A 14,320-nucleotide genomic window follows, 5' to 3' on the forward strand; every position below is an offset into this window, starting at 1 on the left:
GTTCATTTGTCTTTTTTGTGGTTTGTGTAGGTGGTCAGACGGTGGGCACCACTGACTCCTCCAATAGCAACAGAGAGAGTGTGAAGTCTGAGGACGGCGAGGAGGATGAGCTGCCTTACCGTGGACCCTTCTGCGGACGCGCTCTAGTTCATACTGACTTCACCCCCAGTCCCTACGACACTGACTCCCTCAAACTGAAGGTATGATCGTGTCAATCCAGTAAATTCCATAGTATGTAGAGACAAGCTGATACCCTCCATGAAACTCAAGCGCCACTGCTCTTGCCCCGCAGAGTGGAGACGTCATCGACATCATTAGTAAGCCTCCGATGGGGACATGGATGGGGATGCTCAGCGGTAAAGTCGGCACCTTCAAGTTCATCTATGTCGATGTCCTGAATGAAGAGGAGGTGAAGCCCAAAAAGACACGCAGGAGGAGGAGGGCCCGGCAACCCAAACCCACCTCTGTGGAGGAGCTTCTTGATCGCATCAACCTCAAAGTAATAAACTTAAAATATTACCAAAATCTGTCTCTCACACACACACAGGTATGGAGGAATGATTTCACTCACAAAGGAAACCTCTAACATGCTTATTTCTCACTTACAGGTCAAAATACTTTTCAATACCATTTATCTAAAATGTGCATGGCCAAGTTAATTCTTTTTTAACTGATCGGTTTGTGCGTCATCCGTCCTCACCTCTCCACAGGAGCATCTTCCCACTTTCCTTTTTAACGGCTACGAGGATCTGGACACATTCAAGTTGCTAGAGGAGGAGGATCTGGATGAGCTGAACATCAGAGACCCCCAGCACAGAGCTGTGCTGCTCACCGCTGTGGAGCTGCTGCAAGAGTATGATGGTGGGTCAGGTAATCAACAGGGTGTCGTGTCTCACCTGAGCACTACGCAAGACTCACTCACCCGAGTATCTTTCAATACAAGTCAAATGTCCATAGACACATTTGCCAAATTTAACAGTATTTCTACGTTTGATCAAGTTATTTTTAGTCAATGATTTTAAAGGTCCCATATTGTGCTAATTTTCAAGTTCATACTTATATTTGGTGGTCCTACTAGAGCAGGTTTACATCGTTTAATGTTCAAAAAACACATTATTTTCTCATAGTAAACATTGCTTCTGCAGCTGTTTTCAGCCTCTGTTCTTTTCTTCTAAAATGGAGCGTGCAGAGAGTCTGCGTGCTTTGCTCTTGTCTTCGACACCTTCACGTTACATTGAGCTGGCATTGGTGAGAAAAGAACAATGGCGGACAGGAGGCTTTTAGTGGGTGGGGACTGCTGATGGGCTGGAGGAGGTCACATGATCAACAGATCCCCTTACGACATCATTACAGGAGCCAAATCTTAATGGTGTGTTCTCACACATTTACTGGAAGATGGAGCAGGCGAAAAAGAGAGGCTGTTTTTTGTTCGTAGGCACACCAGGGACATATATATATGTTGAAAAGATACTAAAAAGGGAATTTTGCATAATATGGGACCTTTAAACAATCAGTTGTCATGCCTGCCCCTGCACATGCAGCAGTGCCAAGCAGTTTTCTCTAGAGCTCATACAATGTGACTGCCCCCTGTTGGTGGCGTTGTACCTTGCAGGAAGCAGCGACCCAGAGCGAAGCAGTCAGACTGGAGGCTCACAGGAGAAGCTGCTCCTGGACAGACGTGGCGTCATGGGAGACTCCCCACGGGACTCCGGCTGCTACGAGAGTAACGAGAACCTGGAGAACGGTAATGACAGCCTGAGTCGCCTGTGAACACTGTCCTCCTCCTTCTGCCTCATCCTTCTCTAGAAAGACTTGTGTGGTCTTCGGTCCTTCTTGAAGCTCGAGCATTCCAAGCCAACAATTTCAGTTTTCATGCTCTTTTGGAAAGACTCTGCTATCGTCACATTCACTTCTGATGCTCTGTTTTTTTCCCCAAGCATCTTCTTCTTCTTCAAGTCATACTTTCTTCCGTTTCTGCATCATTGAATCAAACTGTTTTGCAGTCACTTTTTTGTCTGTCCAGTGCTTTTGAGAAGTGACACTACTTGCCTTTCTTTGCAAGCATTATACTCTTAATAACCCTCAACATGGGATAACACAAGGTTCTGTGTTATTATCGGACTACAAAGTTCACTCACATCATGTTAAACTGAGCAGTGACCTTTTTTCACACCCTTGAGCAAACTATATGTGGAGCCGCTTATAGGTCTACTCACAAATAGATCTGCAGTTGTGAGTTGTGTGGTGGTTTTTTATTTTTTTTGCGTTTGCGGAAAATGGTGACTGTTGAACCGACGTGTGGTAAGATTTAAATAGTTGAAAAAAAAAGACTTTCTCATAATTGCAGTATATATTTACTGTGAACGCTTGCTTTATTCATAGCTACATCATTCTTATTGTGGTTATTTGGTCAGGCTTAAGTCTAAGAGCTGTCAAAGCAAAGAATTGTCCTTAATGTAAATGAGGGTGCTTGTGAATGTTAAAAGGTCTTGTGGTTAGATCAGCCACATTTGTACAGTGTATTTCTCAAGATTTTGCTGTTTGTGTGTATATTTTTTTAGTCCAGTAAAACATAATGTTGCACAATATTTTATCATGTGCCTGAAAACTGCAACATGCAGAAGAATTGAAATATTTACTAAATATTATAATTATACTTGTTAAAATATGGCATTTTGTATAACTGTAAATGCACTAAAATGCAGACTTAGGACAACCTTTAAAATGGTTTAACACAGTTAAAGGTTAAAGTAAAACTCATTCTAACACTTCCGACAGAAGTGTGGCAGGTTGAGGGTCTGAAGTCTCATTTTCTGAAGTGTGCTTCTGTCATGGTTGAGCGTGAGGAATAAATTGCTCCATGCTTTACCAGACTTGACTTCTCGCTTCTTTTCTTTCATTCATCCTTCATTTTTATTGCACATCTAGATTTTGTTTTGATCTTGGCATCCTTTCACAATAACCGCTCTTTTCCAACGTTGACCGCTCTGCAAGCTGTTCTGCTTAAGTCAAATACTTGTCACAACTGACAGGCACCTGCATGATCTGCACACACTTCACTTGTTTGCTTTCAGGACGGGACAAAAAGACTTCTTCATCCATGAGCAGGTCCTCCTCCGGTTTTGAGTCAAGCCACCTCCCATCCCCAGACTACTCTGCCCTCCCCAAGCCCCTGACCTCCACCAGCTCTTGTAAGACTTCACTCCAAAGTAAACCAGCATGCCTGCCTTGTATCCCACCATTGCTAAGACCCCTCAAGAACAGCTTAAGACTCCTAAGCCCAGCAAAAGGTCATCTTCCCAGTGGAGCCATTGCTAGGAGCCAGAGTTGCATGGAGCTAAGAAGAAACGCAGCACCAGAGCCGCTGAGGCGGAGCTCCTCCCTGACTGTCCTCCACAAAGAGCAGGAGAGAAACCTCGTTGGCCCTAAAAAGTGGAATCTGACCCCTGCCGTCAGCACCGAGGAGAGCGTGCAACACACAGTAAATGCTCAAAAACTTTGTCAAGTCACGCCCCTTTCCTCCAAATCTTCAACCACGTCATATAATACTGTATGCAGCAGGCTGAACGCTGACAGAGTCCCTAAACAAGCAGCAACAACACAAAGCACACAACTCCAGCTGCCACCCACGGCCCCAACAGAAAGGTCAGATCATCCTTTAATTAGCCCTTCCTCACTAAACCCACACAGTGAGCCCATCCTCACAGAGATGGTCACAAATCACTTGGCAGCAGTGGATAAGAGGAGTCCTTTCATTTCTGCCAATTCTGAAGCCCGCCGACTGAAAACGAAAAGACATAAGAAGACGTCCATAAACTCAGCAAATCTGGGTTCACTGATAGAGGAGGGACTCTAACTGCTGGGTATTGATCTCGATAAGGTGTCGTACAGACGTCTGTACTGTAGAGGTCTGAGAACCGTCACTGTGCAGATGTTAACTGCTGCTGTCGGATGAAAATTTGAAATACTGATTGTTTTTTTTTTCCAGATAACAACTGATTTCTGAGAATGTAACTATGGATTTGAAGTTCACTATGAAACTTGTTCATCTGAGCTGATGATGCAAGCAGTATAATAAAAGTATAAAATGGCATAATAAAGAGGAATAAATGCAGAAGGTGGGTTACGCCCAAAACAAAGTTCCCCACAGTCTCTTTCAAAATCTTATTTCCAATAAACACTCTTGATGGAATAAATCCTCTCCTCTGGAAACACCCCTGTAGTTATGTTTGTAATATAACATGTAATTCCCCACTCTCTCTCAGACGTGTACACACATATATATATATAAAATTGTAAAAATGCTAACAAGGCTGTTGGTTGATCAATAAATTTTGAATTGTTGCTCTCTATCAACGGTGCTCACTTATGGATTTTGTAATGTAGAACTAGTAACACATTGCTACATGTGCAATAAACTACATCAGTTTAATGGTGTCGTGTTTAGATAAAAAAAACTATCCTAAAAACTGTACAACTCAAATTTAAAAGCACAGGAGTAATGGACATTTGTAGTTATCCTGATCCTTCTTTAATTGCAGAACTTGGCTTTAACATTTAACTACAATACCCCGTAACTGGATTGCTAGCTTGAACTGAATCCGCTGAAGAGATATGCACGAGTTGGAAAAGTGGGAAATGGGTGGAGTGAATTTAAAAAAGTCAATAAAAAAGTCACTATTTCAATGGCTTGACGCTAAACTGCATTGGTGGCTCACGTTTGCAGAAGAAGCAGCAGCTGAAGGACTATGAAGACTAAACTGGAACAGATCTCAGTACGAACAGGATTTAAAAGGTTAACAAACCTCATACTGCATTAAAAGATGTGGAACTTTTTAAGGTTTGAATGGAGTCTGTATGAACAGATCAAACTTCAGCTGTGTGTTCCCGACTGCAGTCAAGCGTTGCCGTGGTGATGGTAGCTGTTATGTTTCCTCCTGGCTCAGACAGTGAGAATAATACAGTCTGACCTCTCATCCTCTTGCTTTTAGCTCAAACACCATAATTCGTGTTATCTAAATGTTCATATGAATGGAGACAGGACATCCTGCTGAGCGCGCCATGTGAAAACAGCAGTTTTAGAGTCCAAAATGAGCGAACTGGAGCAGGTTAGAAAAGTATGGGAGTCAGTGCTGCAGTTGGTCGGCGCTCCTGTTGCACGAGGGCTCAAAGGACCAAAAGTGTAATGCTGTTTGCTTCCACACTTAGAGAACCACACGGGAACAATAAACAACAGTGGCTGAGGAACCTAAAACCAAAGCTGTGACCAGTTTAATTCAGGCCCAAACAAGGACGCTGAAGTCTTTCCACATTTTATCATTTACTGTAAATCACATGCACAGTAAGGAATATTTCAACATTTTGGGAAAGTCACTTGTTTACTTTCTTGCTGAGAATTAGACGAGAAGACTGATACCACTCATGTCTGTGTGGTGGAAGTACGGCACTGGAGCCAGCAGCCGGTTAGCTTAGCTTAGCATAAAGAATGGATACAGGTGAGAACAACTAGCCTTGTTCTTAAAGAGAGATTTTATATGGTATCAAAGTGCTGCCACAGGAAGAAGGAGCCAACACGGGGGGTAGTCAATCTTTATTTATTTATTGATGCTTGCTCATGTGGGGATTCTTGAATCCTTAATTTTGAATTCCTGAATGGTTGGGTCTCTCTCTCTCTCTTTTAATTAAAGAGTTTGGTCTTCATGTAAAGTGTCTTGAGATAATGCTGTTGTGAATTGGCGCTATATAAATAAAGATTGATTGATTAGTAGTCGTAGTAGAAACTTAAGCAGCATTATTACATTTTCACATAATTAGTCCAAACATTTGTTATCTTTCCATTAAATATTTTTTTTTACATTAAGAATTTCTCTGAATACAAAATGTAAAACCTACTGTAAAATTTTTATTCTCATCATTTAAAGGCACGTGTTACTGGCACCGAGTAAAAGCAGGATTTAGTGGCAGACTTGGTTCACAGTTTAGCCTGTAGCGGCATTTCATGAAGGCACTGCCTGACCAGCCCCACAGCGTCCAGGGCGGCGCCCCAGGCGAGGGTGACTCCCCAGCCTCCGTGGCCGTAGTTGTGGACCACAGGCACCCTGCGACCCTGCAGCTGCACCAGCTCCCTCTCCACCCTCGGGTTGCTCCTGCTGGGCCTCAGGCCAACCCACTCGCTGAGGACTTTGGCTTTGCTAACTGACGGTTCCAGCCTGCTGCAGCGCGCCAGGATGCTCTTCGTGTCTCCTTCGTCCACTTGTAGTCGCCAGTCGTCCTCCTGCCTCGTGCCGCCTGCAGTGACGCTGTGTATGCCGGGGTAGATGTAGGTTTTTCCATCCCCGTCTCGGATGAAATGTTGCAGCCAGGGAGCCTCCACCTTGAGGACCTGGCCTCTGACCGAATACACTGCTCTGTCTCCGACCAACGCTCTGGAGCCCAGACCAGAGCAGTTGACAATGACATCATAGCTGCTGCTCAATTCCTGAAGACTGTTGATCTTCCTCTGTTCCACTTGACCTCCAGCTTTTCTGAACCTTGACAAAACAGACATGATGAGAGTTTGTTATTACAGAGTGTATTTAAACAACCCCCTCAATGGAGCCAAAACATAAACTGAACTGTAATCACCTGTAAATGTTTTATATTCGTCAGGATCTAAAACTTTGACATAAAACAATAATGACTCTGAAAGTTTAATTTTGAGGACAAACCTCGTCTCGAGCCACGGCAGGTAGCTGGAGCATTCACATTTTATGGTGGTGAACGCCTGGCCGAACTTGTGATCTGGAAACCTTTTTAATTCAGCGTCTGTCATGAATCGAAAGCCGATCACAGACTCTGACCAGAAGGGCTTCTTATCGGCTGGAACCTCCTTGAAAATTTGCCAACTGGAAAGAGAAAAAATGAAATCACTGAAAGCAGAGAAAGTTATTTTAATAGAATAGTCGTTCCTTTTTATTACCCTGTATAACAATTGTTACCCAGAGCTCAGCATTACTCCAGCTTCAGGGGAGTGTTGGGATTGAGCAATGGCCAACAGGTGATCAAAGCTGTCCTTGAACCAGCGTTTTTGTCTTTCCAAGGGAATATCTGACAGGGAAATACAGTAAAATCTGTTTTTTTCAACATGCAAACCTAATGTCTCCTGTGTATATTCATATAAAAGGGGATGGATGATGATCACAGTGCATTAGAAATTATTTTCAGCCTGATAAAACTGCACTGACTTCATGACATTTTCTGAGAGAGAGATTGTTTCGTACCTGGAAACTTTGCAGCAAACAGGATCCCAGCAGCTCCATCACTGGTGGTGTCTGGGCTGAACTTGTCGGCCAGCAGAGTGACGGAGCAGAAGGGAAGAGCCTCGGCGATGCAGACAGCTGTGGAGAGGCCGATGACACCCGCTCCCACCACGACAACCCTGACGCTTTTCATCCTGGACAGGCCTGCGTCTCAAACTGGAGGTAAGCTGCAGCTACAGAACCGTGTCAAACGCTGCTCGATTGCTGCAAGACAACCTTTGTTATTACTGGATGATAGAAAGTTAATCCACAACTACTAACTGACCACAGTCCAAGGCTCAATAACACTTCTTCATTGTCACTGTGACAATACATTAGATAACAAACGCTGTAAACTGGGAGACGCAGACGTCAGTGCTGCAAACTGCTCCAGTATTGTGTGACGTTTAAAAACTATTCTTTGAAAAACTGTAACCACATTGATTAACTTATTCTATTCCTCTTCCTCCTCACTGTTACAATCATGTACGTTATGTCTGTGCTGAGGTGAAATAAGTGTTCAGATTCCATCAGATAATATCCAGTCAACAATGTAAAAGTCATGCATTTAAAATGAAAAATTACAAAAGCATTATCAGCAAAATCAAAATTTAAGATACCAAAAGTATTATTTGTTTACTTTCATTATTCTATATTATTAAATTATTCTTGCTGATGCTTAAACCTGTAAACATTTTTATGTTGTGGATGTGGAGCTCATTTAATCTATTTGATACACTGATGGTCAATTTAATCTGTATCAGTGCATCATAATCAAAACAGTCAAATAACTGTAGCGCACTGAAAAAATATAACTATATTAGACTTCTGCTCCAATGTCAGTAGCATAACAATGGAAATACTCGTGTAAAATACCTCAAAATTGCATAATTCAATGTACGCAGCCTAACTTCACTATTAACCACATTATTTACCATGAACTCTATGAAGTACAAATATATCGTGTATAATATTATATGTGGTTCCTCTTGTTTTGATTGCGAAGTACATGCACTACCATACAAGTACTTCAGTAAAGGTGGTTTAATCAGCCTTTGCAAACAGCCTGGCTGCACTGAGTCAGTGAGTCAGGGGTGAATGTGATCTTGCACATAATATAATCCTATTGTAACACGATGTTTTTTGTAAATTTGCAGATAAATGCAGATAAAGTGTGTCACAACTCCTCACCTTATAACGGTGATCAATACCCCCTGTCTTCGCTGCCCGTAAGCCTGCCTGTGCATGTTTTTCATGTGACGTGCAGGTCCTAAAAAAACTGTTTTCAGAAACGACAATGATTATTTACAGAAAAAAAAAGTCCATTGTATTAAAAAAAAATGTCCCATTTGCACGATTAATTTCTTCACATTGCCTTTAAATGAACCTCCAAACAAGCACAGGTCATTAAATGCCTGTATCATGCCGTAAATGTAACAGCTGATCTATAAATCGCTGACGCGGTGCAGCCAGTTTTCCTTGAAGCAGCTCCTGAGATCCACGTCATGTGGAGCTCAGCTGCGCCGCGTGAATCTCGTCTGAGAATCTCGCGATAAGACGACATCAACATTCACGTCCCAGTGATAGCAGAAAGGTAAGGTCCTAAAAGCTCACTATTTTTAATTACACCGCGCTTTAGCTGCACGGGTCCTCTTACAAACAGAAATTCGGCCGAAGCGCAGTTAGTTTAACACATTATTGTCGCTTTTTGTGCTAATTGTGGCCTGTTTGCGGCTAGCAGCGCATGCATTGTTTACAGTTTACAGTTAGCTTGTTTGCTAACGCTCACTGCTCAGTGTGTCAGGAGTGTTAAACATTAGTGTGTAAACTTTGTGTGATGTGGGTAACAGTGCAAAATACCATATCTAAACTGAATATCTATATCTAAAATGAATATTAATGTGTTATCATTAGCGCCGACGTGGTTTATTGATCGATCAACCATTGACAGTCTTGATAATCAATTAATCATGTTTGTCTTTTAACAGGAAAAAAGGTAAAACACTCTCCAAATGAGCTGTCTTACTTCCTTAACTTACATTATTAATTTGGGTTTTCTCAGAAGCAATGTGAAGACATTTTTAACTATGACAGTCATTGACTACAGTGTTTTCATTATCAGTTAATCTGTCAGGTATTTTTATGGTTAATTGAGTTATTTAGTCCATAAACTGTCAGTAAATTTTGAAAAATGTCCATCACAGTTTCTCAAATTGTTCATTTTGTCCAACCAGCAGTCTAAACCCCAAAGATGCTTTTCATTATACAAAACATATTAAAACTAATTTGATACATTTGACTTAAAACAAAAAAATGGATAACAATTGTAGATGATTTTATTTCTTTATTTTAATCAACAAACTGATTAATCAGCTAATCGTTGCAGCACTAACCTACAGATTGATCAATACAGAGAATAACCGCAAGTTCTAGCCCTAAAGATGATTTGCTTTATTTTTCTGCAGCTTTTCTTTTAAATGACGATGCATTGATTAGGTGATGAAGTCAAAGTTGTACATTTAAATGCCAAAGAAAAAGTATTGCTCCTCTGTTGCTCTGTCTGTCTTGTGCGCTGTGACCCTGTTTTGATGGACAGTTGTGTCTGATTGCTTACAGGAAAAGAAGTGACTGTTTTGAGATGCCTCAGAAAGCAGCAACCAGGACTTCATCCCTCGTGGACGTTCATTCAGACTCACATAAGCAGAGCATCCTGAGCAAGTTCGACAAGCTCAGGAAAAGGGACTTACTGTGCGACATCACTCTGGTCGTGGAAGACGTGCACTTCAAGGCACACAAAGCCCTGCTGGCAGCCAGCAGTGAGTACTTCTCCCTCATGTTTACTGCAGAAGGTCAGATCAACCAGGCCACCTACCGGCTGGATGGTTTGGCAGCTAAGATGTTTGCCGCAGTGTTGGACTTCATCTACAGCGCCCAGGTGTCTGTGGAGAACAACGCCACAGAGCAGCTTCTGGCCACAGCTCGTCTTGTGGAGGTCAACGACCTTGTCAGGGCGCTCACTGAACTCACACACTCTGCTGCAGCGGTTAGAAGTGAGGAGGTAAAGGCAGGCATTGCCGAGGTGCCACATGTGTACAAACGCAAAAGAGGACGGCCAAAGAAGAATGTGGATGTGCCTGTAACAGAGCCTGAAGGGAGAAGTGCAGCATGTGAGAGCTCAGACACCGAGCAGGCTGAAGATATGGACTGTGAAGATGTAGCAACTCCGTCACAACCTAAAGACGATGCAGATTATATCCCAGGAGCACACCTGAGCCGGCAGAGCAAGCGCAAAATAAGGCCACCGGTAAAGTACAAGAGCTACAAGGTGAGCAGCGACACAGCAGGAAGCAAAGAGCCCGGGAAGAGAGGCAGGAAGAGGAAATACCCCAACAGTGAGGCCCGATGTGAGGACTGTGGCAAAGTGTTCAAAAACCACCTCTTTTTAAAGATTCACCAAAGGACTCATACAGGTAACCACCCTGTGAGTTATGGTTCAAGGGATGTTAAGAGATCAGAATGGAGGATAAAAGACATTTAGTTTGAATGCTGTTTTTCCTAAATCCCAATAAATCAGAGTTATCCTTAAGCACTGAAGGCCAAGGTGCCCGTAAGAAAGATGCTTCACACCAAACATGTCTGTGGAGCTGCTTAGTGGGCAACAAGAGAGTGATGAGTCTTTTACTTGACAAACAAGCAGCATCCATCACAGATGTTTGATTCATTTAGGAAAAATGTTAAGTTTGAACATTTGTCTCTGAGTACTGAAATCAACCTCGGTGTTGCTGCTCTGCACGTGCATTCACTGTATTTCGTTATTGTTCCCCAGGAGAGAAGCCTTTTCAGTGTCCGGTGTGTGGAAAGGGTTTTACCCAGAAACACACTCTGCAAGATCACCAGCGCATACACACTGGAGAAAAGCCGTTTGTTTGTCCTGTCTGCTCCAAAGCGCTCTCCACCAAAAACTCCCTACAAGAGCACATGAACCTCCACGAAGGTAAGATCTGATGTGGTTGATACTGGGCTTACTGTGTTCAACAATTAATCGATTAGTTGTCAGCTATTAAATTCAGCGCCAACTAATAAGTTTTACAAATGAAGGAAAAAAGTAAAATTCCCAGCTTCTTTCTGGTTTCTTTACTCCTTTATGACAGTAAACTGAATATCTTTGTGAACAAGACATTTGAGGACATACTGATCAACATTTTTCAGAATTTCCTGACATTTTATGGACCAAACAACTAACTGACTAATCAAGAAAATAATCAACAGATTCATCAACATGGTTATTTTTTCTCCATCTTCAGTGCATCCATCATACATGTACATAAAACATACTTAAAAATGTTTTCCCATTAATCATATAAGTCTGTCAGGGTTTGTTCTAATTACTTCTCTTTACCTGTGCCCTTACAAGAAAAGTCATTCAGCTGTGATAAATGTGAAAAGACCTTCACTCAGAAGAGGCAACTTAAAAGCCACTACAGAGTTCATACAGGTAAGAATCGCATCACCTCAACAGCAGCAGGTTACTTCTAGTGTGGTCGCACCAAACGCTGAATAATGGATTCTTTATTCTTTTTTAAATAAAGGCAAATCGTTACCAGAATGTGCTCAGTGTCACCACAAGTTTATGGACACGGCTCAGCTGAAAAAGCACCTGAGAACTCACACAGGTAAAGTCAGACAACAGGCCAGTCCTCTTAGCGAGTGTGGAAGTTCTGCAGCAGATAACAGCATTAATAATATCCTTACAGGTGAGAAGCCTTTCACCTGTGAGATCTGTGGAAAGTGTTTTACAGCCAAGAGCACGCTGCAGACTCACATCAGAATTCACAGGTAAGAAATGTATGTGAGAGAATAAGACCTAAGCTCCCAACAGTTACGTTTAATCTAAGAAGTTTACCATTTAATAGCTTTAATTAATTCAAAATGTGACTAATTACAGATGAACATCAGCATTCATTTAGAGTTGTGTTTTTGACAATCTGTTCAATATTCAGTTTCCTTTTTTTTTTTTTGGTCTCCACCAGGGAAATATCTGGCTGTTTAGCGACTAAATGCTTCACTTTGTTCACCAGCTAGTCACTAATTCTGCTGCAGATTGTGTATGTTGTTTTTTTTGCTGAAAAAAAATTATGCTATGATGTTGATGAAGGAAAACAAAGCAGTAAATATGTGAGCAACAAAACATATGAGTTAAGACACTAAAGTGCTTCTTAGAGCTCAGGGGAACTGCACACTCGTCGCTTTGAGGGACCCCTTCGTACAAAAGGTTATGTGATCCACTACAAATGTATTAAAAATCTAAATTTCCTTTTGCAGAGGCGAGAAACCGTATGACTGCAGCATCTGCAACAAATCATTCTCAGACCCCAGTGCAAGACGACGACATGTCGCCTCTCACTCTGGCAAGAAACCCTTCACCTGCTCCTTCTGCAACCTGTCGTTTACCCGTGTGGACAATCTGACAACACACACCAAAACCCACAACAAGGAAAGAGCAGCAACGACAGAAGCATCATCAGACGCAGCGGTAACAGATGCCGCAGCACCACCAGAGGAGGTGCGCAGCATCCTTCAGCTGCAGCAGTACCAGCTGTCCTCCACCTCTGAGCAGGAGATCCAGCTGGTGGTGACGGGAGATGTGGACAACATTAACTTTGTGCCGGGTCAGGACCAGGAGATCAGCATCATCACCACAGAGGGGGAGACAGCAGAATGCGGCCACTCCAGACTCACCCTCCTCACACAGTCGACAGGAAGCATGCAGAATGTGGCCCTGGTCACTCAGGGCGGCGTGGTGGACCAGAGTATCAGTATGCTGGGGGGCCAGATGACACACCAGCCTGAGCAGATGCACGTTATCACTCTGAGCAAAGAGGCGATGGAGCACCTACATGCCCATCACGGTCCCCCACAGCCCCTTCAGATAGCACCACGACCTGTCCAGCAGCTGCAGGTGATGCACCAGCCGATCCCGCAGCTCACCGTCACCCAGGAGAACTCGCAGGGGCAGCTGAGCCGCGAGCAGCACAGCCAGGCCATTCACATCAGCAGCCAGAGCAGCCAGCCCATCTCCATCAGCCAGACCAGCGAGCAGATCTCCAGCCACCACATCCAGGGACAGACGTTTCAGATCCAGGCAGGGACCGTCTCCTACCTGTACACCACCGGGCTGCCGCAGAAGAGCTGAGAGTGGGCCGGACTGAGGCTGGCAAATCCCTGCTGATAATGCTGCTACGGTACATATTAATAACGGATGAACACTACCATGGAGTATGGATATCTTTAATGGATTTATCTGTTTTTTTCTTTAAATGCTTCTCTCCTTCGTACCAGTACACCAGCGGTTTCACTGTATGTAAGCACACAGTCAAGTCGAAGCTCTTCTGTGAAAGTCTGAGATTTTAGAGTCACTAAATGGCTGCACAGTTCACCAAAATGCTACTGGAAAAACAAGCATTAGAAGATCAGCAATAGGTAGAAGTAGAGCCTGACAGATACTGGACTTTACATTTGAGAGTTAGAAAAGTCTAAACATTATATTGGCTAATATTAATGTTTTACATAAACACATGTTTATGTTTTACACACACACAACGCAAATACTTTCATGAGGATCCCTTAAATTTGTTTTTAAATTCATAATTATGACCAAGATATGTACTAAGTGGGTTATTTTACAGTTGAACAATTAACTTGTATTTCTGTACTGGTAGGGACAGATCAGATCTGCAACTAGCTAATATCAGCCTCTCATGTCTTAGATGATGTTTAAGTATTTGAATGACCAGAAAATAGTCAAATCAATTACAGGTAACATTTAGTTGCTATCTCATGCAAGTTTCAGGCATTAGTTGATTGTTACTCTTTACTAGACATGAATTGAAACCAGTGGTTGAGAGAAATGCATTAACTAATCTAAAGACCTCTAATAGACTTTAGGAAATAGCAGTAAAATGAAATATAGAAATGGGAAAAAATTCAATATTTCTTTTTTTTCAATTGAATGAAATTTCTATATCGTTACTGACGTTACTTAC

General features: G+C 42.6%; 3 protein-coding genes across 6 annotated transcripts in view; 2 read left to right on the top strand and 1 right to left on the bottom strand.

Moving 5' to 3' along the window:
• The window catches only part of sash1b (SAM and SH3 domain containing 1b), a 49,083-nt gene extending 44,777 nt beyond the window's left edge, over nt 1–4,306 (top strand). For 2 of the 3 annotated variants that reach the window (XM_070842277.1, XM_070842279.1), the window contains exons 14-18: nt 31–200; nt 293–499; nt 711–870; nt 1,613–1,744; nt 3,075–4,306. In XM_070842277.1, coding sequence (XP_070698378.1) covers nt 31–200; nt 293–499; nt 711–870; nt 1,613–1,744; nt 3,075–3,856 — 1,451 coding nt within the window. In that variant the 3' untranslated portion in view covers nt 3,857–4,306. The remainder of the gene's footprint in view (nt 1–30; nt 201–292; nt 500–710; nt 871–1,612; nt 1,745–3,074) is intronic. The other variant, XM_070842278.1, reaches the window with a different exon arrangement.
• A 1,276-nt stretch (nt 4,307–5,582) lies between these two features.
• ddo (D-aspartate oxidase) lies at nt 5,583–8,545 on the bottom strand. 2 transcript variants are annotated; one of them, XM_070842980.1, is made up of 5 exons: nt 8,469–8,545; nt 7,260–7,502; nt 6,978–7,086; nt 6,708–6,884; nt 5,583–6,530 (listed from the first exon to the last, which is right to left on the bottom strand). In XM_070842980.1, exons 2-5 carry the CDS (start codon nt 7,429–7,431, stop codon nt 5,972–5,974), a joined length of 1,017 nt encoding a protein of 338 aa, XP_070699081.1. In that variant the 5' UTR covers nt 7,432–7,502; nt 8,469–8,545; the 3' UTR covers nt 5,583–5,971. The 2 variants fall into 2 exon arrangements, with proteins under 2 accessions (XP_070699081.1, XP_070699083.1); XM_070842982.1 differs by lacking the exon at nt 8,469–8,545 and having other exon boundaries at nt 7,260–7,526.
• A 1,370-nt stretch (nt 8,546–9,915) lies between these two features.
• On the top strand, nt 9,916–13,604 carry zbtb24 (zinc finger and BTB domain containing 24). The gene is made up of 6 exons (XM_070842979.1): nt 9,916–10,747; nt 11,104–11,271; nt 11,692–11,772; nt 11,867–11,950; nt 12,032–12,113; nt 12,600–13,604. The coding sequence occupies exons 1-6, from the start codon at nt 9,916–9,918 to the stop codon at nt 13,468–13,470; spliced, it is 2,118 nt and encodes a 705-aa protein (XP_070699080.1). The 3' UTR covers nt 13,471–13,604.
• Nucleotides 13,605–14,320: the final 716 nt, after the last annotated feature.

This window comes from Pempheris klunzingeri, chromosome 13, assembly GCF_042242105.1.
Source record: "Pempheris klunzingeri isolate RE-2024b chromosome 13, fPemKlu1.hap1, whole genome shotgun sequence".
In the NCBI taxonomy this organism is placed as follows: Eukaryota; Metazoa; Chordata; class Actinopteri; order Acropomatiformes; family Pempheridae; genus Pempheris; species Pempheris klunzingeri.

Coding starts and splice junctions, on each gene's coding strand:
- ddo (XM_070842980.1), bottom strand. CDS start 7,431: ATGAAAAGCGTCAGGGTTGTCGTGGTGGGAGCGGGTGTCATCGGCCTC. Junction 6,885..6,977: donor GGAGTAATGCTGAGCTCTGG/GTAACAATTGTT, acceptor TTCTCTTTCCAG/TTGGCAAATTTTCAAGGAGG. Junction 6,531..6,707: donor CTGCCGTGGCTCGAGACGAG/GTTTGTCCTCAA, acceptor TGTTTTGTCAAG/GTTCAGAAAAGCTGGAGGTC.
- zbtb24 (XM_070842979.1), top strand. CDS start 9,916: ATGCCTCAGAAAGCAGCAACCAGGACTTCATCCCTCGTGGACGTTCAT. Junction 11,773..11,866: donor CCACTACAGAGTTCATACAG/GTAAGAATCGCA, acceptor TTTTAAATAAAG/GCAAATCGTTACCAGAATGT. Junction 12,114..12,599: donor ACTCACATCAGAATTCACAG/GTAAGAAATGTA, acceptor TTCCTTTTGCAG/AGGCGAGAAACCGTATGACT.